Raw genomic sequence first — 23746 nt, 5'->3', positions numbered from 1 at the left:
ACAGGACTGCTAGGACAGGACTGACAATACTGGACCAGAGTATCAACTACCTGCAGTATTCAGGCGTGAGGCTGCTCTCTACTGGACTGAGGAGTTCACACTGATTAGAGCAGGTCAATCTTCTGGCTACCAGCCTAAGCATGTTTAGAATCCTGTCAGGGTTAGACCCTAGGGGCTGGTGCAGGCCTGTACAGCCTAGGCATACCAGGAGACATTTTGCAAACCACTGGTGTTTGGGGAAACGGTGTCAAACAGCACTAAACATCTTCAAATTTGTTTCTACAACCAAAAGGTCAGAGAAACACTTTCCCTGTTCAAACCATTTTCACATAATTCAACCTTTCACACAACATACCTAAAATTGCTCTTATAAAGTGTTATCCTATGTGAGATATTTTTTAATTAGAGTAGATTTAATGATAGCTTTCATTAAGCAGCGTTGGCATGTGTCTGGATGTGTTAGTACAGTAGGCTTGAGAGCTTTGTTTTTTTATTATTTTTTTCTGATGTTTCCCCCCATTTGTAGTTGGCCAATTTTCCCCTGCTGTCCCTGTCGCTGCTCCACCCTCTGCCAATCTGGGGAGACTAGCACCATGTTTCCTCCGACACATGCACAGTTGCCAGCAGAGGCTTGGAAGCTATTAAAATTTAATATTGTACTGCCAAAATATAGATATTAGTGATGCGCGGGCTACCCAGAACCTGCTGAGTCCCGTGGGCTGGCCCGCCCCACGGGCGGTCTGGGTTGGCAAATTAGGAAAATCTTGCGGGCGGGGTGGTTCAGAATGTGACAAAGCAGCATTATTAAATAACAGCAGCAAAACAAGCAGACTTAAAGAGCGTGGTGCAGGTAAAAAAATAAAATAATTCACAGTTAGGACTCAATATTCTTATGAAAATACCCCCCAAAAAACAAAAACAAATTAAAACATGCCCCCAAATATGGAGAAAAAGGTGCCATTATAATGCACATGCTCAAAAAAATGCCATCTGTGTAGATAATACCTGTGACGTCACTCGGGCTACTGTAGTTGCTGTAATAATAATGTACAGTCAATGTACAATGTAATGTACAGCAGAAAACTTTCCAAAACACCAGACGTAAAATAATTATTGTATTTGTGTGATAATTTACCACCAAAACCAATAGCATTTTGACCCTCTGGTACGATAAGTCGACACTGCACAGAATGCATTTCGGCATTGACGGGAGCACTTTATGAAGTTTTAATAGTTTCACTAGTCAAACGCAACTAGTACTAGTAAAAATAGTTGACCCCCAATATGCAATGAGTTTTTCAAAATAACGCCTATATGGAAAGATAATTTTGGACAACCATGTGACAGCACAGCCGACCGACCATCTCAGCTGATGTAAGCTGGCTCCAGAATGGTCTGAGGCGGAGAAGTACATCTTTACAGATGGACGCAAGTGGCACTCACTGGAGCCCCAGAGGAGCTCCAGGGGGGGTGGGGGACCCAACTACTATTATATATGAATGCTTTGTGGAGGGGAAGCCCTGACCCGTGCATCACTAAAGTGCCTTTTAAACATGAACTCTGGATCATGTCCTGCTAGAGAGAGCAGGATATTTTCAGGTTTTGCCTTTCTAAACATCAGGGGTCTTTGTTAAGAAACAACTGGATATGAGCCGTTTTTTCTGCCAGTGGGCGGGGGGGGGGGGGGGGGGGGCGCGGTAGCATCTATCGAAAACAAGAAATGTGATAGGAAGCAGCTGTAGCTATGAGGCAGTCAAAATAGTGGTCGCACCGTCGTCAATCACTGTGGGTGATCTATTTTACAAGTGGCAACTAGTCATATCTGACTAGTTTTAAATGTAGGCTATTTCTCCCCACAAAAGTTTGATAGCCTATCAGTCAGTCAGCTCCTATCCTCTACGCAGTGGAGAGGCACACAACACTGCCTGCTGATATAATTGGCTGCATCACGTTAGCGACAAATCTGGAGACTTCAAAAAGCATGTTTTAACGGAGTCCATTCCAACGAGGGGTGGCAATGTGCCAAAAAATGAGCGCTTCGCCTTGCTACATAAAGCAGCCCAGTCAAAATAGTCGTCGGACTGTCGTCAATCACTGTGGGTGATTTATTTTACAAGTGGCATTTCAAGTCATATCTAACTAGTTTTCAATGTATTTCTCCCCACACAAGTTAGGCTTTTTCTGACATGGGAGCAAGCAGCAGCAGCAGCAGACCTGATGCACTGGACCTGCCTGGCTGCAGCTGAAGCGCATTGGCCAAACAATCAATCAATCCGTTTTTGCAGCACTTGAGGAAACCGTGAGTTTGCTTGTTGATATAAGCGATTGCCCAAACGATTAATTAATTAATAAACCAGTGAACGTGAAGTTAGTCACGAGCCACACCTGCCCACTACGGATATGCAGATAATATCCTGCCAGCTGTTTAACATGAGCTGCGATTGCGTGGAAGCGGATCTTATACCGGTGGTCGAGGTAGATAAGATACGGACTCGCGGGAGTGCGCGTAGGCCGGCTAATTGTTGTTTAACATGCAGGCCAACCGGCTAGGTGCAGGTTATAATACGGATTCCACTGCATGTTAAGAAGTGGCTCAAGATATGAATGCTTCACTGGAGCAGAGGCAGACATCAGGCACTCCTACATGGAGCAAGGGAAATAAAGTTAAAAAGTTAAAAAGCCTTTATTCTATAATGGCTTAAAGGGATAGGCCAACTTTTTGAGAGATTTGCCTATTTGCCATATTGAACATACATAAACAAGATAAACAATGCTTTTACAGTCACTCTCCGTGCAGTACACTGTGAGGTACAGCACTGCAGTTAGTAAGATTCGCAAATGAATGGGAGTTAACGGAACAGCTGCCTATCCCTGTTCAGTCGCCCAAAATACACAACTCCAACATTGGTAGAAACACTCACATGTACATGTTGTGACTGGTTGTGACTCGTGTACTCACCACGCGATGAACTAATGCAGGAAACGCCATTAAATCCACACACAGAGATCTAACAAAGATTAACCAAACTTAGCAAGAATAACTCAAGTTACTTCCTCATTTATGGCAAATGTGTGAAATCACTGCGCCTGGCAACCATGTTTTGAAAGTAGTTCCGGCTATTTACCTTAGAAAAGGACAGTTTCTCCGCATTTTGGATTAATATTTGATCACGTGATTAATATTTGATCAAGTCACAACATGTACATAGAGCTTTGGAGCTGTACCGGTAACTCCCATTTATTTGCAAATCTAATCTAACTAACTGGTTGGCTGTACCTCACAGTGTACTGCACGGAGAGTGATGATAAAAGCATTGTTTATATTGTTTATGTATACCTCACAGTATACTGCACGGAGAGTGATGATAAAAGCATTGTTTATCTTGTTTATGTATGGGCAATATGGCAAATAGGCAAATCTCTCAAAAAGTTTCCCTATCCCTTTAAGGGTTACAAAATACAATAAAGTGACCAGTTTCGACCTGCAAGGTCTTCATCAGGGCTTTGAATGAGGAAAAGACAGACAAGACAGACAAGTAGTAACCTTGGTTTGGGGGTGTCACCCAATCCAAATGAGTGAATGAGTACAGGTGTAATGAATCACAATGAGGTCACTATTGGAGGCCATGCCTCTCCAGGTATTTACAGGCTCCCTGCTTTTTGGAGGGGTCCCCAAAGCTCTCTATTGTGATATTCGACTGGCCCAAGCCTACTGTACAGCAGACACATGATTCAGTTGGCAGCTTGTGTTTGATTGGTCTTCATCCATCACACACAGACAGACAAGCAGACAGACAGACAAGCAGACAGACAGGCAGACAGACAGACAGGCAGACAGACAGACAGGCAGACAGACAGTCAGTGCTGGGTTTTATGTCTAACTTCACTTCACTCTCTTCAGCAGTCAAACATGTCGCCTCAACAAACAACAAACCGCTAAATGAGTCACAGGACTTTCCACACAGACACTTTCAATTACAACCAAACTACCTTCCACACAGACATTTTCAATTACAAGAAAACTATGTTCCACACAGACACGGCAGAGGAGAAACCTGACTGACGGTTGACACCCAGCCAACCTCCCCTTTACTCGTGCTCTTTCTCCCAGCCAATCAGAAGCTAGAAGAGACTGGCTCCTCCCTACCAGACAGAACTCACACTTTAGTTTAGTGTTTGGTTGATGACTGCTTGTTGCCGGTTGGTGGTCCCGCACCAGACCTCTGCTAACCAGAACCAGCAGCACACAGCAATGCAGCACTTGTCATCCACATCAGCAACGTGTCAACTAGAACATCAGCAACGTGTCAACCAGACAACTACAATATCAGCAACGTGTCAACTAGGTAGTCTAGGTCAGAGGTTCTCAAATGTTTTTCAGCCAAGGACCCCTTACAAGATAGAAAATATCCCGGGGACCCCCTCATTATTGTGCTTGCAGATAGGCAAGCACAATCTTAGAATCTCTCATACTTCTTTATCTTTATTATTCTGTTTTCTTCTGGTCAAAAGTTTGCTTCGCCATTTCTCCTACAGTTTTCACACTACACAGACATGAGAGACATCAAAACGTGCGGCTCATTGAGGAATCGTGTGCATTTGGATTGCTAAGGGTTTCGTTCGCCGGTTTTCGCGATATTCGCGTTAACGTACGATTTTTTTTCCCATTCACTTGAATGGGGTTTCGAAATCTTTGGCATTAAATTAGCTCTAGCTCAGACACCGTATGATCTGCTATTACCAAACTTTGTAGGTAGGTTTACAGAGTCACCTTTTACTCTGTGCGGGAAAATTTTAGTATTTGACCAGATGGTGGCGCTATAACAGCCGTCCTTACGTTTTGGTCCATAACTTTTGAACCGTAAGGGCTACATTCAAAATTATTTTTTCCCTGGATTCCTTGGGTCATTCCGCATCTGCTGATATAGGCCCCGCCCATTTCCGTCTAACTAGATTTTCCGCCATTTTGAATTTTGTCGAAAAGCGTTTTTTCGCTATTTCTCCTTCAAATTTTGCCCGATCTTTACCAAACCACATCACAGAGCGTGTGTGGACTGTCCCGCACAAAACTTATTTTGCGTTTTTTTGAAATTCCGCACCGTTGCGATATAATCGACCTCCAAATTTCTGTGGGTGGGGCCTATTTCACAAAGATCGTCCGATGCTAACCAAACTTGGTACAGGTGTGGACGGATGTACTCTAAGCCTATAGGACAAATATTGGACAAATATTGTGTCATTCCGCCTCTAGGGGGCGATATAGCAGCATTCAGTGCCTGTACCTTCTAAATTGGTTTATTTTGAAGGGCGGCAGGAAGTGCTGATTCATTGGAATTATGGCCAGCCTTCCTTCTTGTATTGACACTTGACACTTCTGAGCTGATTTCAGAAAAGAAAGTGTCATTTGGCCTGTAGGGGGCGGGGGTGGGTGGGGCCTACTTCACAAAAACCGCCATAACTCTGGACCACATTGTCCGATCCGAACCAAACTTGGTCCAGGTATGCACATATGTACTCTGAGCTGATAAAAATAAAATTGTGTCATTTCGCCTATAGGGGGCGCTATAGCAGCATTCAGTAGCTGTATCTCACAAACTGTAAGAGCGACTGTTCCCAAATTGGGTACATAGGTTCATAGAGTACTCTTCTAATCTGGCCTGAAAAATTATACCAATTGACCTCACGGTGGCGCTATAGCTGCCCTCTTTACGTTTTGGTTTGTAAGTTTGGAACCATAGCTTCTACGATCAAAATTCTTTCTGCCCTGGTTTCCTTGGCTCCTCCCGCTTGTACTCACAAAGGCCCGCCCATTTCCCGCCCACAACTACTTAGTACACCCTAGCAACGATCTACGAATGCCCTATACCGATGAGCCGAAAACACCATAGCATCCAGTTAATACACCCTTGCAACGGCCTAAACACGTCCTAGCTACACATTGGCGATTGGGGCTGTATTGATACTGGATGGGAGGCCGGGGTCTAAGGCAGGGGCGGTGCAAGGGGGGCGGAGCGTCACGCGGGAGCAAGCACAATCAAATTTGCTTCAGCAAATTTAGCCCGTTCTAGTTCTGTTTTGTGATTTTGGGCTAAGATTAATTGTTTCCACACAGGGCCCGAAATTAGAGCCCGCCACCCGCCAATGGCGGGCAGATTTTAGGTTTGGCGAGTTCGGTTTGGCGTCTGTCCGCCACGTGGCGGGTCCCAAAACAGTCATGTAATATTAAAACTGTGTGTAGCCGGCTAACATGAGTGCTGAGGCTTCATTCTGGCTCTCCCATACAGGCTACCAAACGTGACTCTGGAATGAAATGCAGTCGTCAATTTAGCGGAGGTAAATTGACAGCCTACGTCGGGCGAATCAATCAATGAATCAATCGCTCGCACTTGTTGCTGACACTCATATGATACAGTATATATGAGGAGATAATAGTTATGTGTGTTTTGGTGCGCAGCTGGCTAACACGAGTGCTTTGTGAGACTCTTACATTCTGGCTCTCCCGTATAGTAGGGGTGTCAAAAAGAATCGATTATAAGATGCATCGCGATGCGGACCTGCACGATTCTGCATCGATACACAAATGTCAAAAATCGATTATAAAAAAAAATATATATATATATATAATCAAATAAAATATAATGAAAGTACATGCAGTTGTTTATTTTAATTATGGATCATAATACAATGCAATTCTAAATGCACTTTTATTTTAAAAGTAGCCACACAGTGAGAAAAAAGAAAGTGAGAAAAAAAATCATGTATTCGGGAAAAAAAGTGATGCATCGATTTAAGATGCATCGAGATGCATCGATAATCGTTATCGAATCGTAGCCCTCTGAATCGTAATCGAATCGAATCGTGAGGCCAGTGAAGATTCACAGCCCTACCGTATAGGCTACCAAACGTGACTCTGGAATGGAATGCAGTCGTCAATTTAGGGGAGGTAAAAAGCGTCTTTTAACCTCTGCTAAATTGACAGCCTACATCAGGCGAATCAATCAATGAATCAATCGCTCGCGCTTGTTGCCGAGCTCGTATGATGAGGAGATGAATCAAAATGCTTACCACCAATAAAGCCGAAGGGGAGCCGAGAACGAGTGCAGGAGAGCTAACGCAGGTGCCAGGTGTGAGTGGGAGAGAAAGGTGCGTAGCCCAAGTTGTGCGCTGTCTGCACTGAGACTGTCGCAGTTATTACTTTTAGCTGCGTTGTTTTTTTTACAACAATTTAAGCTCAAGATTGACTTGACATGTAGTGATAAGATTGACTTGACATGTATTGATTAATCAATCATCAATCAATATATTAACATAATTTGCTTCAAATTTTATTCTGGCCTCTTATTTAAGTGTGTATTCTTCAACGGAATACCTTATCTACTTGAAATGTACTGAAAGAAATTGATATACAGTATATGGATATATGTGACACAAAAATGTGTTTTTTTTTGGCCGGTAACAAATATGCTTGGTGGGTAGATTTTTTCCATCTACCCGCCACTGGCCGGTGAGTCAAAAAGTTAATTTCGGGCCCTGTTTCCACAGTAACGTACTTGACTTTTAAATGGATAGTTTTGTTAGATTAGAATGTAATCCATGAATCATTTTAGATTTAAAGAATAAAATATTTTTGTTGAACTATGAAGCTTTTGCAACAATAAATGTTTATATTTTTATTTTCCTGAAAACTTCACGGACCCCCTTGCAAAGTGCCACGGACCGCTGGGGGTCCCCGGACCCCCATTTGAGAACCAATGGTCTAGGTTGTCACGATACTAGAATTCCTCACTTTGATACCGATACCCAGGAAAATATCGATACTGGAGTCGATAGTACCATTTTCGATACCACAGATGGATGGACAGACGCACACTTCTCCACAAACTAGGCCCGATAAAACATATTAAAAACTTTGCACTTACACAGCAGATTACCCCGGCTCTAGTCATCAGCCTATCACAACACGTTTAACTTGTTGAAGCAACAGAAACCCACCAATGATAGGGATGGAAAATCAGTAGTACTGTTTGTTTGAATTTACATTAAGAGAAAGCACTGCTGGTATCAACACTGTTGCAAATGAGCACTGTATCTGTTTCAAATGTTTAGTACTGATACTTACCGATACGATCAATACTTTTGACAACCTTAACTACTACATTAGCAACATGTCAACCACAACATCAGCAACATGTCAGCCAGATCATCAGCGACACATCAACCACAATATCAGCTACGTGTCAACTACTACATCAGCATCATGTCAACCAGAACACCAGCAACATCTCAGCCAAAACATTTGGTGTTTGGTTTGCCGGCAGCTTCCCACACCAGACCTCTGCTAACCAGAACCAGAAGAACACAGCAATGCAGCACTTCAGCAACATGTCCACCAGAACATCCCCACTCTGACAACCAGAACATTAGTATCACGTCAACCACAATATCAGAAACGGGTCAACTACTACATGAACGTGTCGACGAGACCATCAGCAAGATGTCAACCAGAACATCAGCAACATGTCAACCATAAGATTAGCAACATGTCAACCAAATCATTAGCAACATGTCAACCACAATATCAGCAACGGGTCAACTACTAATACATTATCAGCGAAGGTCAGACAGACTCAGAGAGAACCACAAGTAGAATAATTATTTGCCCACAAAACAATAGTTTCAACTTTGGGAATCATCCCTAATCATTTGCCCAGACAATTAACGACTTAATGACTGCATCAACCATAGAACCATAGGAAAATCGTTCAAGAATAATTATTACATTGTAAGAGGATTACTACTTAGTAAGTGCTATGCAATATGTTTTGGTATGCTTATACTATTTTTATACATTTCAAGCACCATTTCAATAGAGTATGATTATTTGCTCGTTGTCATGGCGAGTAAAAGATGGGGCGTTGTTTATTTACTTTTCAGCATTGCACCTCACCAACTAGTAGGGATGGGCAATGATTTTCGAATAGTAGTTTTGTTATTAAAAATCGAATAGTTTATGTGACAATCGTCTTCAAAAGCACATTTGCCCTTTTTGATAACACAAAATTAATAAAAACAGCTCGCACACTGCAGGGCTCTGTTTCCAGTGGTTTTATTAGCATCAAGAAAGTAGTGGCGTTTCGAGCGCCAAGCTCTTTAGCATTTACACCAGCCAGAACATCAGCAACATGTCAACCAGAAAGTCAGCAACATGTCAACCAGAAAATCAGCAACATGACGTCAACCAGAGCAACGTCACAAACATGTCAACCAAAAAATAAGAATAAATAAATCAGCAAGATGTGTCAACCAGAACATCAGCAACATGTCAGCCAGAACATCAGCAACATGTCAACCAGAAAGTCAGCAACATTGTCAACCAGAAAATCAGCAACAGAATGTCAACCAGAGCAACATGTCAGCTCAGCATTGCAGAGTAGACAGCAGCAGATTTGAACACAACGCAAACATGTAACAGCAACACTGTAGCAATGCTGAGGGAACCCAGGTTGCCCAAAGCCGCTGAGGCTCAAACCTGTGACAGCTGGCGTAAATATGATATGGCTTATCTAGCTAAGAGCAACGTTCTACAGCAACACATTGATGCCATATACTGTGATTCCTTTGAGCCTCTTGGTTTGACAAAGGCTGACAGGCTCCGCACAGAGAAGCAACTGCAACTTTACAGTCCGTCGTGCACACACACAGGACCGGCAACCAGCCAGGTTGCAACCGACAACTTGCCAGGTCACTACCAGCAACCTGCCAGGTCGCAACAGAGCACCTGCCAGGTCTCTACCGGCAACCAGACAGAACCCAGACCACAAGGCAAACCCAGACCACGAGGCAGAACTAGGGACGGGACCAATCCGATCCAATATCGGCATCAGCCCGGGTGCCGATACTTACGTAATTCACGGATCGGATATTGCCGATCCGCGTGCCATGTGCGTGCCGATCCAGTTTATGAGCCCAACGTAACATGAGACACGCCTCCGGCTCCAGAAATTCTATTCCACAGTTTGCAGCGCGCTAGCCTGCAGCAGCATTGTGGCTGACTTCCAATAGCCATCTGGGCTAATGTAACTCGACAACAACATGTCCCGTGGCATGGAGATATTTAGCCCTCGTTCACACAGGACGCCGAACATAAGCAAGCAGAACTGAAGCATGAAGCAGCACAAGCTGAACGTAGGCCTTACTGTTCACACAAGACGCCTTCACTTTTCCTCTCTTCCTCTCAGCGCCTACTCTTGCGCCTTGAACCCACCAACAACAACCCCCATTGGAAATTCGGCGTCAGTCCTGAGTGACCGCTTCGGCGTGGCGCGAGCGTGGCTTCGGCACGGTGTCAGCATGGCACGCGGCTTTGCCTGTTAACAAGGACGCCGAAATGAAACTTGTGGGTACAGCTTCAGTTGAGCGTTGCTTCGGCATCCTGTGTGAACGGGGGCTTACTCTTGAAACACCAAATAGCAAGACAGCATGACACTCGGCTTCTGTTCAGCGCAGCTTCAGCGCTGCTTCTGAATAGTGCCGGGTGTGAACCAAGGCTTAATCACTCCCTTTCACTATTTTGCAGGAATTCAGGTTGCTTAAATGCCTTGTGGTTGACTCTAAATCAAGGGATCCACTTTCACTTGACCAACATGTTCCTGTCCTGCTTTTGAGCACTGACCAACTGTAGCCTATCAATGAATGCTTCACTTATTGATGATGCACAGCCATCATGTCATTTTAATACAATAATTAGATCAAGGTCATAGTGTTATTGATTAGCATGAACACAAACACACACCTTGTCACACACACTTGACCTGCATGCCAAATTTCAGCCTCCTAGCACGAAAACTGTGCCCGATAAAAAGGTGGTGAACTTTCTGTGGACCAACCGACTGCTGGTCGCAGCTAAAAAGAGAGAGAGGCATGACTCAATTTCTATTGTTGCACAAAATCTATAAATTCAAGGACTTTCTGTGACCCATGTCTATTTTCAAGGCATTGATTTTTTTTATTCACAAACTTTCAAGGTTTTCCATGACCCGTGGGAACCCTGTTATTAAAAAAAAGACTGATCAAAATCAAATCCAAAGACGGTTTCCTTCCCTGACTGGTGCTTTCAAATATTTAACGTTAAAGTCGAGCTGAACCCAAAAATGACTTTTATTTTCTTTTAGTTCAAATACCTGGGTATGCAGTGCACCTATTTAATAATGTTACACAATGAGACTTTAATTAATGCAGGTTTTAAAACTAGGAAAAGACAACAACACGTATGACGATATTAACAAATCCAAAATCTAAGCAAATCTGAGCACCAATCACATCAAGAAAATGTCCTTGTATGTGGAAACATACATTGGTGAATAAAGAATTATGATTATGATTCTAAGACCATATCTAGTCTCATATCGCCATATCCATGCAGAGTGCCAAAGTCACACCCTCTCCCGGGTTCGGCATACACACCAAGGGATTTTTCGCCATTCATTTTCCCATAGACATTCCATCAATGCTTACAAAACATGTTTTACTTGTCAAACCAAGCGATTCAGCTATATTTAGAATTAGGAGAGACCACAGAACATTTCACTCAGACACACACACACACAGGCTGTGGAAAGACTGCTTTTAAACTGTTGTTTCACGCAGGAATATCATTTTAACACTCCTGCGCAAACTACTGGCTTCTGTAGGGAAATTATTTTCGGATCTGCTACCCGACGAGTGTTTTGAACGTCCGACCCCTCCAATTTCCTTATGGAATGCTGTGGTGACGCTAGTTCAGACTCAGAGTGCATCACAGAGGACCGGAGAACAGCGGAACATTTGGGGCTATATGTAACTGTTCATGTTTAGTCATTTCAAGTTCATGTGCTGTGTTGAGAGACAAAGCAGCACAAAGTATGGTATCAGGGCTGAGAATTGAAACGCCTATTCAGTAAAAACAAAATATGTGCAGTGAATATGCCACCGTCTCTGACTTGTCTTATCACTCTACTGCCTTATTGCTTGTTGTGTCTCTTGTTGTTTTTGCACTCATATGCCCTGTTATATTTGTACTATGAGTTCACAGCACAAGAATTTCACACGTGATACTTGTACTACGGAGTGACAATAAAAATATTGAATCTTGAATAAGTTTGGTGATTCTATTCATGTGTTGATATACGGTCGTTTGAGAGTGAACCCGCAGTACTGCACTGCACATAATGGCGTTTCATTGTGACTTTTCATGGGCCGTTTCTCACTTATCACTGTACAATGTAACAAGATGAGCACTTGGCTGCAGCTCTGACCGTGAAGTGAACGCATCGGTGGCTGCGTGGTGCCTCGCTCGACAGCCATACGACACAAGCCCCGAAAGGGGGCTAACTGCGTACGTACAGCTCTCTGCTAACTAGCAGCACTCTCTCTCTCCGCATACCAGACACCATTAACACTGCTAGCTGCAGGCTAAAGCCAACTGACAGACACCATTTTAAACAGAGCTAGCGTGAGGAAGGCATGTAAAGATTTTTTTTTGGGGGGGGACGACAAATTTGTATTAACAACATGGCGGGTTTCAGCTCAGAGTGCTAACAGTTAGAGCTAGCTAACGCTAGTTTTCCAGTTTGAGCGAATGAATAGATCCAGTTTAGCATTTGAGAACAGGCTAACGTTAGCCACCTAGTGTGGGTGTGAGCAGCGCTTTGTGTGCACACACAGACCCAGTCTCTCTCGCTCGCTCACACACACACAACACACAGTTTCGCTGTAGAGACACATGGAGCAGGAGTGTAATGAGTGCGGTGTTTGCTAACATGCTTACCGAGGAATCTGTCTGTCTTTTTCACGCAGACAGAGACGATTTTCGTTCATGTAGCAGTTCAGTCTGGAGCGGCTCGAGCTCTTCGCTCTCTGGAGTCACCAAATGTCCGACCGACTCCGCACAGGCGACGTGATGACGCAGGACGTCACGGGTTTTCCTGACATCAGACCGACAGCGACATCTATCGGCTGATCAAGGTGGTTACAGCGCCAGAGACGGAGATGCCCCTCACTGGAGTAGTACTTTTTGTCTGTCTGACTGACTGACTGACTGACTGACTGACTGACTGACTGACTGTCTGACTGTCTAGATCAGGGGTGCCCAAATTCTTTCCCATGAAGGGCCAAGACTCAATCTGGGTGGAGGGCCCCTCTTCTCTCCCCCCCTCCCCCCCTCTGCTCTCCTCCCCTCTCCCCCCCTCTCCCCTCCTCTGCTCTCCCCCTCTCCTCTGGTTCCCCCCCTCTCCCCTCCTCTGCTCTCCCCCTCTCCTCTGGTCCCCCCCCTCTCCTCTCCCCCTCTCCCCTCCTCTGCTCTCCCCCTCTCCTCTGGTTCCCCTCCTCTGGCTCCCCCCCTCTCCTCTCCCCTCCTCTGCTCTCCCCCTCTCCTCTGGTTCCCCCTCTCCCCTCTGCTCTCCTCCCATCTCCCCCCCTCTCCCCTCCTCTGCTCTCCCCCTCTCCTCTGGTTCCCCCCCTCTCCCCTCCTCTGGTTCCCCCTCTCCCCTCTCCCCTCTGCTCTCCTCCCCTCTCCCCTCCTCTGCTCTCCCCCTCTCCTCTGGTTCCCCTCCTCTGGTTCCCCCTCTCCCCTCTGCTCTCCTCCCCTCTCCCCCTTCCCCTCCTCTGGCTCCCCCCCTCTCCTCTCCCCTCCTCTGCTCTCCCCCTCTCCTCTGGTTCCCCTCCTCTGGTTCCCCCTCTCCCCTCTCCCCTCTGCTCTCCTCTGCTCTCCCCCTCTCCTCTGGTTCCCCCTCTCCCCTCTGCTCTCCTCTCCCCTGGTTCCCCCCACCCACCCCCGTCAGCGGTCGCCTTTTATACACATCCAAAACAGCGCAGGACAACGTGATTGGCTGGCTCAGATTTGAACAGATCTGAGCCAGCCGATTGGCTGTTATCCTGTGATGACGTAATGTCGTGTTCCCCATGACCGGACGGACCATATATGGACTTCCTCCCCCCGACTTCCTCGTGACGTTACTCTGCAGAAACTACAGTAACAAAATCACGAATTGCTCTGTTTTCGGAGCTCTGCATGTCTGTGTTTGTCTAGTTAACGCGAACGTTAGCTAACGGCTAACATTCGCTAGTTAGCCAACCAACCAGCAGCTAACATTAGCTAGCTAGCTAGCTTACCGGAAGCGATATTTTTTTCGGATGATGGCGAAGGCATAACCCACCCCTGGCCCTCTGCCTCTGATTAGTGGCAGCGTTATAAACCATAGATATGACTATATTAAAAACATAAACACACTGGCGTCTTTCATGCAGGCTAGCAAGCGTACCTGCTGTATGTCTGTCTGTCTGACCCACTGAGTCTGACGGTCTGACCACAGACTGTAGAAAGAGATGTAATGCAGGATAGCCAAGCGAATGTGTTTGGATGGAAGTTTGACGCTAGGCCAATCAGAGGCAGAGAGGGGCGGGTTATGCCTTCGCATAGCCTTCGCCATCATCCGAAAAAAAATATCGCCTCCGGGACAACAACGCTTCCTACCCAGCGTGTGCACGTCTTTCCGACAGGGGTGGTTGTTATGGCAACTATCAACAACAACAACTACTAACTACTACAAGACATAAAGACCGAAATAGGCTACCTTGTTAATGTGTCTGTCGGAGACACGGCCTAACGTTAACATTTAATATTATGAGCCGAATATCAGCCTGCGCTCAGCTATGTATACAGGAAGTACACCGGATATTCAGGTGGGTTGTGGCGGTTGTTATTGTTGTCAAGTTAAAACTGTCTTGAGACGGTTTTCACCAGCTGCAACCCCACAGCACTTCCTTTTTCTCAGCTTCTTCTTGTGTTTTATGGCGGTTTAAAAAAAAAAAAAAAAATGTAACCTGAAAACTTTTCGCGGACCCCCATTTGAGAACCACTGAATTAGACAACCAGAAACAGAATTCCCTATCTCTCCTCTTATGCCACATGACCTAAGAGCCAGGTGATGATGTCACTGACAGTGATGAGGTCGTAAATCACCCATGTCATACAGTCTTAGGGCGTTTTCACACTGGAACGTTTAGGTTGACTTAACTGAGTTTTAGGGCCGTGCTAGTTGAAAATTGAAACATTGTACACTTTTCACTGCTGCGCCAACGCCTGGCTCGACCCAAATGTGTGAAAACGCCCTTAGACGGCAAGGCCTGGTCTCACTGATGTCACAGTGTGGTCATAAATCACAGATGATGTCTTTGATGGTCTTGGTTTGTGGTCTTGACCATGACAGAGGTCACACAGTTAGTTCAAGACTGCTTGGCCTGGTCACTACTATAGTGATGTCATAATGTGTGTGTGTGTGGGGGGTGGGTTTGTGCAACTGGCCCCAGCATTTTAGTTAACACCTTCTCATCTGATGGTCATCAAACAAAACAGAAAACACAAACAGCTCAGTGGTGAAGCCGGTGTTTTTAATGGAAAACGCAGCAGTGACAGACAGAGTGACAGTGGTATACAATAGAACACACCTTAAACTGCTGGGAAAATATCAGCAACAATTTCAATATTGTGCATCCTTACATTATACTGAATACTACTGAGCTGCTGATAGACTAACAAGGTGATGCTGCTGAGAGAGTGGGAGACAGAGGGAGAGAGACAGAGAGAGGGGGGGAGACAAGAGGGGGAGAGCGAGCGAGACGAGAGACAGAGGGAGAGACATACTTTGATCAGGGAACTGTAACAGTTACTCTCTTGACTCTTCAGTCCTCTGGTCTAAACTGTGTCAATGTTGGTAAATCTGTTCACATCACATGTTGGGCAACTCTGGTAGGCAACATTGTTGTTGTTGTTGTTGATGCATGCTTGCAATTTTTGTGTGTGTGTGTGATCCGAAATACACAGAACACCTAGAACACAGACAATTAAAAGTCAATTTTAAGAGTGACACAGAAGTCACGAATGGTGATGAACTGCTGCAGATTGGTCGCATTACAGAATAAAAACCCAGTAAAGCCCCATAAAAAAAGACCTGTTTTGTTCGCAGCGTTTTATGCAGGGAGCGTTCTCAGGTAAACACCTCAGACTCGCCTCCCACTTTGAAAACCTCTGGTCTCAGCGGTTGCCTCTGCATTGTTGCCCTCGGGTCCCGCTCTATTTCCTGTTGCTGGGGACATTGCCCATCTAGGTTGCCCGGGCACATAACAGTGTTTTCTTCTTTGGGTTTGACCATGACAAACCAGGCAACAAGTTGGGCAACATGACCGGGCTACAGAAGCTGAAATATCCCACAGAATCGATTTGGACAAGTTGCAGCATTAGAACAACTCCGTGGGCGATGTTGCGACAACAGGTCAACTTATAGACGGGTTTGTGTGCGTTTGAGAGAGAGAGGGACAGACAGCTTGTGCCTGTTTGAGAGAGAGAGAGAGAGAGAGAGACAGGCAGAGAGGGACAGTCAACTTGTGCCTGTTTGAGAGAGACAAGCTTTGTGCGTGTTTGTAGACAGCTGGTCACTTCCCAGAATACACTGGGAGCCATCGCTTTGGCGAGGAGGCGGAGACTAGTGCTGTGTCCAGTTGATGCTCTTCAGGTCGATGCCGTCCTGGTACATCTCCCACAGAGGACTGAGAGAGAGCGAGAGAGAGAGGACAGGCAGTTAGTGTTAGAGAGAGGACAGGCAGTTAGTGTTAGAGAGAGGACAGGCAGTTAGTGTTAGAGAGAGGACAGGCAGTTAGTGTTAGAGAGAGGACAGGCAGTTAGTGTTAGAGAGAGGACAGGCAGTTAGTGTTAGAGAGAGGACAGGCAGTTAGTGTTAGAGAGAGGACAGGCAGTTAGTGTTAGAGAGAGGACAGGCAGTTAGTGTTAGAGAGAGGACAGGCAGTTAGTGTTAGAGAGAGGACAGGCAGTTAGTGTTAGAGAGAGGACAGGCAGTTAGTGTTAGAGAGAGGACAGGCAGTTAGTGTTAGAGAGAGGACAGGCAGTTAGTGTTAGAGAGAGGACAGGCAGTTAGTGTTAGAGAGAGGACAGGCAGTTAGTGTTAGAGAGAGGACAGGCAGTTAGTGTTAGAGAGAGGACAGGCAGTTAGTGTTAGAGAGAGGACAGGCAGTTAGTGTTAGAGAGAGGACAGGCAGTTAGTGTTAGCAATAGGGCTGTTCCATTTGGCCTAAAAAATAAAATCTCTGATTTTTTTTCTCTCAAAATTCGGAGTGGGACAAACATTGATCATTGTTAACTCATTCACCGCCAATGACGTCTTTGACGTGTTATCAGCAATGGCCTTCCCCGCCAAGGACGTGTTTGACGTGTTTTTGTTTTTATTGGTGCAGCGCCTGCAGCAAACACTTGCCCAGCCTGTCACACAGACACAGGTCCCTGCCTTCAAAGGGTAGCCGACAGCACGCGATCAAACACATACCGCAGCTGTTGTTTTGAAATCTAGCAAGAGGAAAAGCAGAGAACGGGTAACGCTTCCTTGTGCAGACAGGAGAAACGCAATTGAAACGCCCTCGGCACGAGCTGGAGTCGCCTTCCTCTGTGCCAGCCAGGAGAAAACGGGAGAAAGTAATCAAGAGATGTGTTTGATCATCGGAGGAATGAGGAAATGATCGATCAGTTTGCGAGGGCGGTGAGGACGTGTTGAATAGCCGAGGGGAAAACGGGAACGATCAAATAGCAGAGTTGATAGGGAGACGGGTGTACCAGAACAAATCAAAAATAAACACAGGAACAGCTAGGCAGCAGCGGGCAGAAGGCACTCACAGCAGCCCGCTGTCCTTCTCAAGAGCTCTTCAGTTATGAAATCGCTGGGCTGCGTGCCCTCCAGTGTTGCTCCTGGCCAATCCCAGCGCCACAGGGCGTGGTTATTGCTTATCCTATGTTGGGTTAGAAATCTAAAAGGGGGATCGTGTGTGTGTGTGTGTGTGTGTGTGTGTGTGTGTGTGTGTGTCTGTCTGTCTGTCTGTCTGTCTGTCTGTCTGTCTGTCGGTGTGTCTGTCTGTCTGTCTGTCTGTCTGTCTGTCTGCACACTCACACCGAGTAAACTGTATTGTTGAATGTGGAAAAAAAAGCACTTCATGTGTGTATATATATATATATATATATATATTTTTTTTTTGTCATTTGTGTCCTAACGAATAATATTTACATGTCTGATGTCAATACAGTTCAAAATAAAAGAATTGAGAGTGAGTTATGCCTGAGATTGTGCCCTTTTACAAAAATGCTTTTTTCTCCCTTTTCTCTTCCCAGACAGGCTTTTTTGATGAACATGGGGTGTATAAAAAGGGTTATAAGTAGAGTACAGAACATGCTAAAAGCTAACTTTCTTTTTGGGGGTGAAAGTAGAGACTTAGATCTTCATTTCGAGGTATTGGACATCACTGTAGTCCTAGTACAGAATTTACTGTGGGTCTTGAAAGATGACCAAACATTATGGAAATACTTGGCCTGTGCCAAAAATGCCAGTCAGATATTGGCAGTGAATGAGTTAAGGGGATCCTAACGAATTGAACTGTGTTTCATCATTGTATTTCTATTTGCTCTTTTGTGTGTTGTTGGTCATTTTATTTCTAGTTTTTGTCTTTTCTTTCTTTTGTTTGTGTAAGGATGTATTGAGCAGTCATATTGCTGTGTCTGTTATGTGTGAAAAAAAAAAATATATACTGTATAAAAAAAGTTCAAGTCCATTTTACTCGTTTAACTCCAGTTTAACCCGTTTAACTCCAATGTAACTCCAGTTTAAATCCAGTTTATCTCACCTCATTAGACGCAGCCTGCTGACATGCTGGATGCATTTCCCTGCTGTGTAGTCCACCTCGTCCTCTGTAGTGAACCTGCCGATACCAAACCTGACACACACACACACACACACACACACACACACACACACACACACACACACACACACACACACACGTTGAGATTCATCTGAATGGATGATTAACAGCTTTTTAAAGCGTTGGTCTGGACAGACATTTTTTTAGTTGCTCCATACAGACACAAGCAGAAGTGAAAAGCTGGCTGTTATTTTAGACTCAGATCTTCATTTTAAACCAGAGAAACAGCCATGGTGAGAGAGAGCCATGGTGAGAGAGTGCCATGGTGAGAGAGAGCCATGGTGAGAGACAGCCATGGTGAGAGACAGCCATGGTGAGAGAGAGCCCTTCTAAAGTGGACGTGAAACATTTGATCATAATGTCTGTGGTGTTACGGGTCCTGAACATGGTCCCTAATGACCTAGTGTTCATTTTGTCATCTATTCCCCCCCCATGAATAGTTTTTATTGGGCCATCACATTTTACAGCAAGCATTATTTATCATCACTACAATGAAATGCTATAGGGACTAACATCAACACACAAGAATACAATTGGGCTCATTGAATCCACAAGAGTCTGTTTTCCAGTCACACCCAATTTATGCCATTCTAAGACTGTTTAGGGCAGGGGTTCCCAACCTTTTTTGTGCCAAGGACCAGTAGATACATGGGAAAAAAAGTCGCAGACTGGTTGTCAATTTTAATGGTTTTAGTTACATATATATTTTATCACCAGGTGGCGACAAAGGGTAAATAACAGCCTTTTGTGTCGTACTGTATGTAGCCTATACAGTATTTATGTTTTTGTTTTCACTACAAACATAAATAAACGTCAACTTGAAACTATGTTTCAACTACCACACACAGCCTAAAATATTATAGCCTATGTTTATTAAAAAAAAAAAAAAAAAAAAAAAAAGGCTCGCGGCCTGGTACCAAATGCGTTGCAGCCCGGTACCGGTGGTTGGGGACCACTGGTTTAGGGGCTCCAGTATGCAGAACTATCCAAACTAGAACTCCTTTCATCCTCTTCCTCATCGCTCAATTCTGCCGTACGTCGTCATACGCAGCTCGCTCGGCCTGCTCTTTTCTAGTCTACCGTGCCACTTGGTCGTCCTCCTTGCAGCGCTGTTCTGTGTGTCTGTTCCCTCTTAACTCGTTGTCTGGTGCAGAGCAGAGGTAGCGGCACCAGTTGCCGCCATTACAAGTTGCGGGCACTTCCGGTCCAACGTTGTCGAGTTTTAGAGGCACAATATTGTCCCTCTGTTTCCCCGCGAGGCAGACACATCGCCCGGCCTCGCGCGCTACGCGGGCTCACATACGCAGCTCGGCCACTATACGGCATCACCCGCAGCCTCTCCAATTATAGTATGTAAGATGGTCAGGTGAAAATAACACATTTTACTGCATGCAAAAAATGGCATGTTTTGACCAAAACTGCTTGGGATTAGCATAAAGTGGGCATGACTGTAAAGGGGAGACTCGTGGGGACTCATAGAACTCATTCTCATATCTTGATCAAGGGACCCATTTAAAATGTAGCTTAACTTTGGAGCATTATTTATCCCTCTTCCCGACAAGCTAGCATAACATGGTTGCTACCAATGGATGCTTTAGGTCTTCTAGTTTCAGATGACCCCCCCCCCACACACACACCCCCCTGTAGAGCCAGGCCTGGTACAGTACGTTTGTGTGTCTGGTGCAGTACCTGATAGAGGAGTGCGCCAGGTCTTCATCTGCTCCGATCGCTCTCAGGACATAAGATGGCTCCAGAGACGCCGAAGTACAGGCACTGTGCGCACGCAGACAAACACACACACACACACACACACACACACACACACACACACAGTATCAAATAAAGCAATCAATTTATTAGACTGGGTCGGGACCCACAGGTGGGTCGCAGGAGATATTTTAATATTTTATTACTGAAGGAATGTACAAAAAAATACTTAAGTTGTGTAGTTAAGTATTATTACTTTGATACATTACACCACTGATTTTTTTTTGTGTGAATTTTGGTTAGATGCTTGAAATAAGGTCTGTGGTTATTTAACAAAAGTTTATGACACGGAGACCTTTGTTTTCAGAGATAATCTTCACAGATGAGGACCACTTTGATTATTTTTAGCTGTGACCAGCAGCTCGATAAGTTACTCTGTCGGTCGGTCCACAAAAGGCCAGCAGGTTATCCAGTTAGACCATTACCTTCCCCCCGCCCCTCCCACACGTGAGATTTTGCTCTGATTAAGCCAGAAATATAATGTGCTGATTACATATAATTGATTTGCTTAAGAAATATCTCTTTTGATAAGCACCAACAGTCTTTGCTCTGATTAGATACATCTAATTTGTTGATATATCTCATTTGCATTTGTTTTTTTCCCGATTAATTGATTCATCGAAGAAATAATCGACAGATTAATCGATTATCAAAATAATCGTTAGCAGCCCTAGTCTGGACCCAGTTAAAGAAAGCGCTCCAGAGAGCAAAAAGATGCTGACAAACACTGGGTGGACACGCAGCCTAACTGAGAAGGCTTGATTCCGTGTGTGTGTGTGTGTGTGTGTGTGTGTGTGTGTGTCTCACCTCCCAGACGACAGTGCGACGTCCTTCAGAGCCATCAGCAGGCTCTCTCCCTCCACATAGGCAAAGGACAGGTTCACACAGCCTACACACACAGACACAAGTTATTGTAGGCTTTGCAACCATTTGTGATGTGTATGCGTGCATGTGTGTGTGCGTGTGTCTGTGTGTACATTGTGTGTGTGTGTGTGTGTGTGTGTGTGTGTGTGTGTGTACCAGCGTAGCGTTGTTCTGGATCGCCGTTCATGATGACATCAGGGAGCCCAGACATGATCTTCGTGATCAGGCGGTCGGCGAGCGAGGCCACTCTCTTGCCATCATACTGAGCAAGGCAAGACACACACACACACACACACACACACACACACACACACACACACACACACACACACACACAACTCAACAACCTGATATCACAATGGCTTGTCAACTTGTTGCACTCCATTTCCATCTTCTAGTCTGACATTGAGGCCATTTACACCTGGCGTTAACATGTGGTTTCTGCAATCTGATTGCAGAAATGGTTGTCCTCTCAATCCGCATAAAGTTGGTGTATCCAGATTATGAGGACACATTGCATTTACACTTGTGTTCAATGTGTACACAATGCATCCCTGACCACCTCCGGAGGTGGTTTGGCCGATCAGATTGCAATCCTTCTTCAATGCGTTTTGGGGGGGTTTACACCTGGCATTTCAAGTGATAAAACACAATCTGATTGCAATCTGATCAGAGAAAACGCATGTTATGGCCTCATTGTCTCCAGTCGAACCGGTTTCCATGAGGGGAATCCCCCAGGGGAATTCCATTTTCCCTAACCAAGCACTAGAGACCAACATGTCAGCCTGCATCTATTGCAGTGGGGAGAATCCAAATCACTTTTATTATTATGTATTATGTATTCCTATTATTTATTATTACATGAGGTAAAACATGTAGAAAGCCCAATCCAATATTCAGAGATCAAAAGAAGTTGTCTTTTACATTGAGGAAAAATCACCTGTGTACTTCATGACACAATTGAAACAGAATCAGAAAAAGTAACTTGGCTCTCTATTTCCACCCACAAGTTTTTCCACCACGTTGAATTCTGTCCAAGAGTTTTTTTTCCACTTTTCCTTTCCTGACTGACCCAAGGAAGTAAGGTATTATGTGCCCTTTTTTTATTCTTATTTTTGGGGACATTTTTGCCTTCATTGGATAGGACAGTAGGCAGACAGGAAAGGTGGGCGGAGAGAGAGAGAGAGAGAGCGGCCGACATGGTCATGGGTCGGACATGGGTCGGATTCGAGCCCGGGTCGGCCGCACTCAGGACTAATCCTCTACCCAGTGAGCCACCGGGGGGACGCCCCTCTATATGCTTGTTTAAGTGTGTTTGTTTTTACCTCCATCTCCTGCTGAGCGATGGCGCAGGCGGCTCCCAGACCCACAGCCAGAGGGGTGGGCACGGTGCCGGAGCGCAGACCCCTCTCCTGGCCACCCCCGTTCTGTATGGGCTCCAAACGCACCCGGGGGCGACGCCGCACATACAGAGCACCCACACCTACACACACACACACACGGCACAAGTGTGACTATTTTTCCCCTCTAATAATAATAATAATAATAATAATAATACAAAAATCTGCTAGATTTTTTAAACAAGTTCAGTCTTCATCATAGATACCAATTCTTTATCCTTTCCATTTTTAACCCTTTAAATGCCAGTTTGTGTACATAATGCCAACACAAACTCAAAACGTCATTTTCGAAAGCATAAATGCATTATTGATCGTGATTTTCAGAGAACGCTTCAAAAGCTGAGTTGGCGTACTGTACAAAAATACATCGTCCCTGTGGTGCTGTTGTAAGAATAAGAATCAGTCAGTAAACAGTCGGTGCACCTTTGGGGCCGTAGATCTTGTGGCCACTGATGGACATGAGGTCGACCTTCCAGTCGGCGACGTCGATGGGGATCTTTCCTACGGCCTGAGCCCCGTCGGTGTGGAGGAATACGCCCTTAGAGCGGCACAGCTTACCTGGGGGGGTCAACAGTATTGTTAGCAACTAGTGTTAGCGATCTGTAGCTAACATTAGCAGCTAGCGAGCTAATGATAGCCTTGATGTAATGGTATGCTTGGCGGTGGTGCATTGTGATGATTTGAATAGCAATTGTAGCGAGTGAAAAGTAATGCACTCGTTCTCCACACACACACACACACACACACACACACACACACACACACACTTACGGTGGGGACCTTTGAAATGGCACGGGAAGTAGTCTGTGAACTTTACACACATTAGCTAGCTAGCTTGTTAGCCAACAAACAAACATCCTGTATATGTTTCAGATAACTCATCACCAGTGGTGGAAGAAGTACTGAAAGTCTGTACTCAAGTA

The 23746-nt window shown here is 45.1% G+C and overlaps 2 protein-coding genes across 4 annotated transcripts in view; both read right to left on the bottom strand.

Annotated features, from left to right (window-relative positions):
* LOC310798181 (copine-1-like) overlaps window positions 1-12908 on the bottom strand; it is a 49290-nt gene extending 36382 nt beyond the window's left edge. For 2 of the 3 annotated variants that reach the window (XM_083660658.1, XM_083660656.1), the window contains exon 1: window positions 12806-12908. The gene's annotated coding sequence lies outside the window, so the exon portion shown is untranslated. The remainder of the gene's footprint in view (window positions 1-12805) is intronic. The other variant, XM_083660655.1, reaches the window with a different exon arrangement.
* Window positions 12909-15407: 2499 nt separating this feature from the next.
* The window catches only part of LOC310798221 (cysteine desulfurase-like), a 15999-nt gene continuing 7660 nt past the window's right edge, over window positions 15408-23746 (bottom strand). Inside the window, exons 7-13 of the mRNA XM_083660701.1 lie at window positions 23247-23381; window positions 22749-22906; window positions 21580-21685; window positions 21367-21448; window positions 20482-20565; window positions 18715-18804; window positions 15408-16581 (exon numbers count right to left, since the gene is read on the bottom strand). Coding sequence (XP_083516827.1) covers window positions 16518-16581; window positions 18715-18804; window positions 20482-20565; window positions 21367-21448; window positions 21580-21685; window positions 22749-22906; window positions 23247-23381 — 719 coding nt within the window. The 3' untranslated portion in view covers window positions 15408-16517. The remainder of the gene's footprint in view (window positions 16582-18714; window positions 18805-20481; window positions 20566-21366; window positions 21449-21579; window positions 21686-22748; window positions 22907-23246; window positions 23382-23746) is intronic.

The sequence above is a fragment of the Poromitra crassiceps genome, assembly GCF_964638095.1.
Source record: "Poromitra crassiceps genome assembly, chromosome: 25".
Classification (NCBI taxonomy): Eukaryota; Metazoa; Chordata; class Actinopteri; order Beryciformes; family Melamphaidae; genus Poromitra; species Poromitra crassiceps.
The sequence above is the reverse complement of the archived record's forward strand: the minus strand, read 5'-3'. Positions and strand labels throughout refer to the sequence as shown.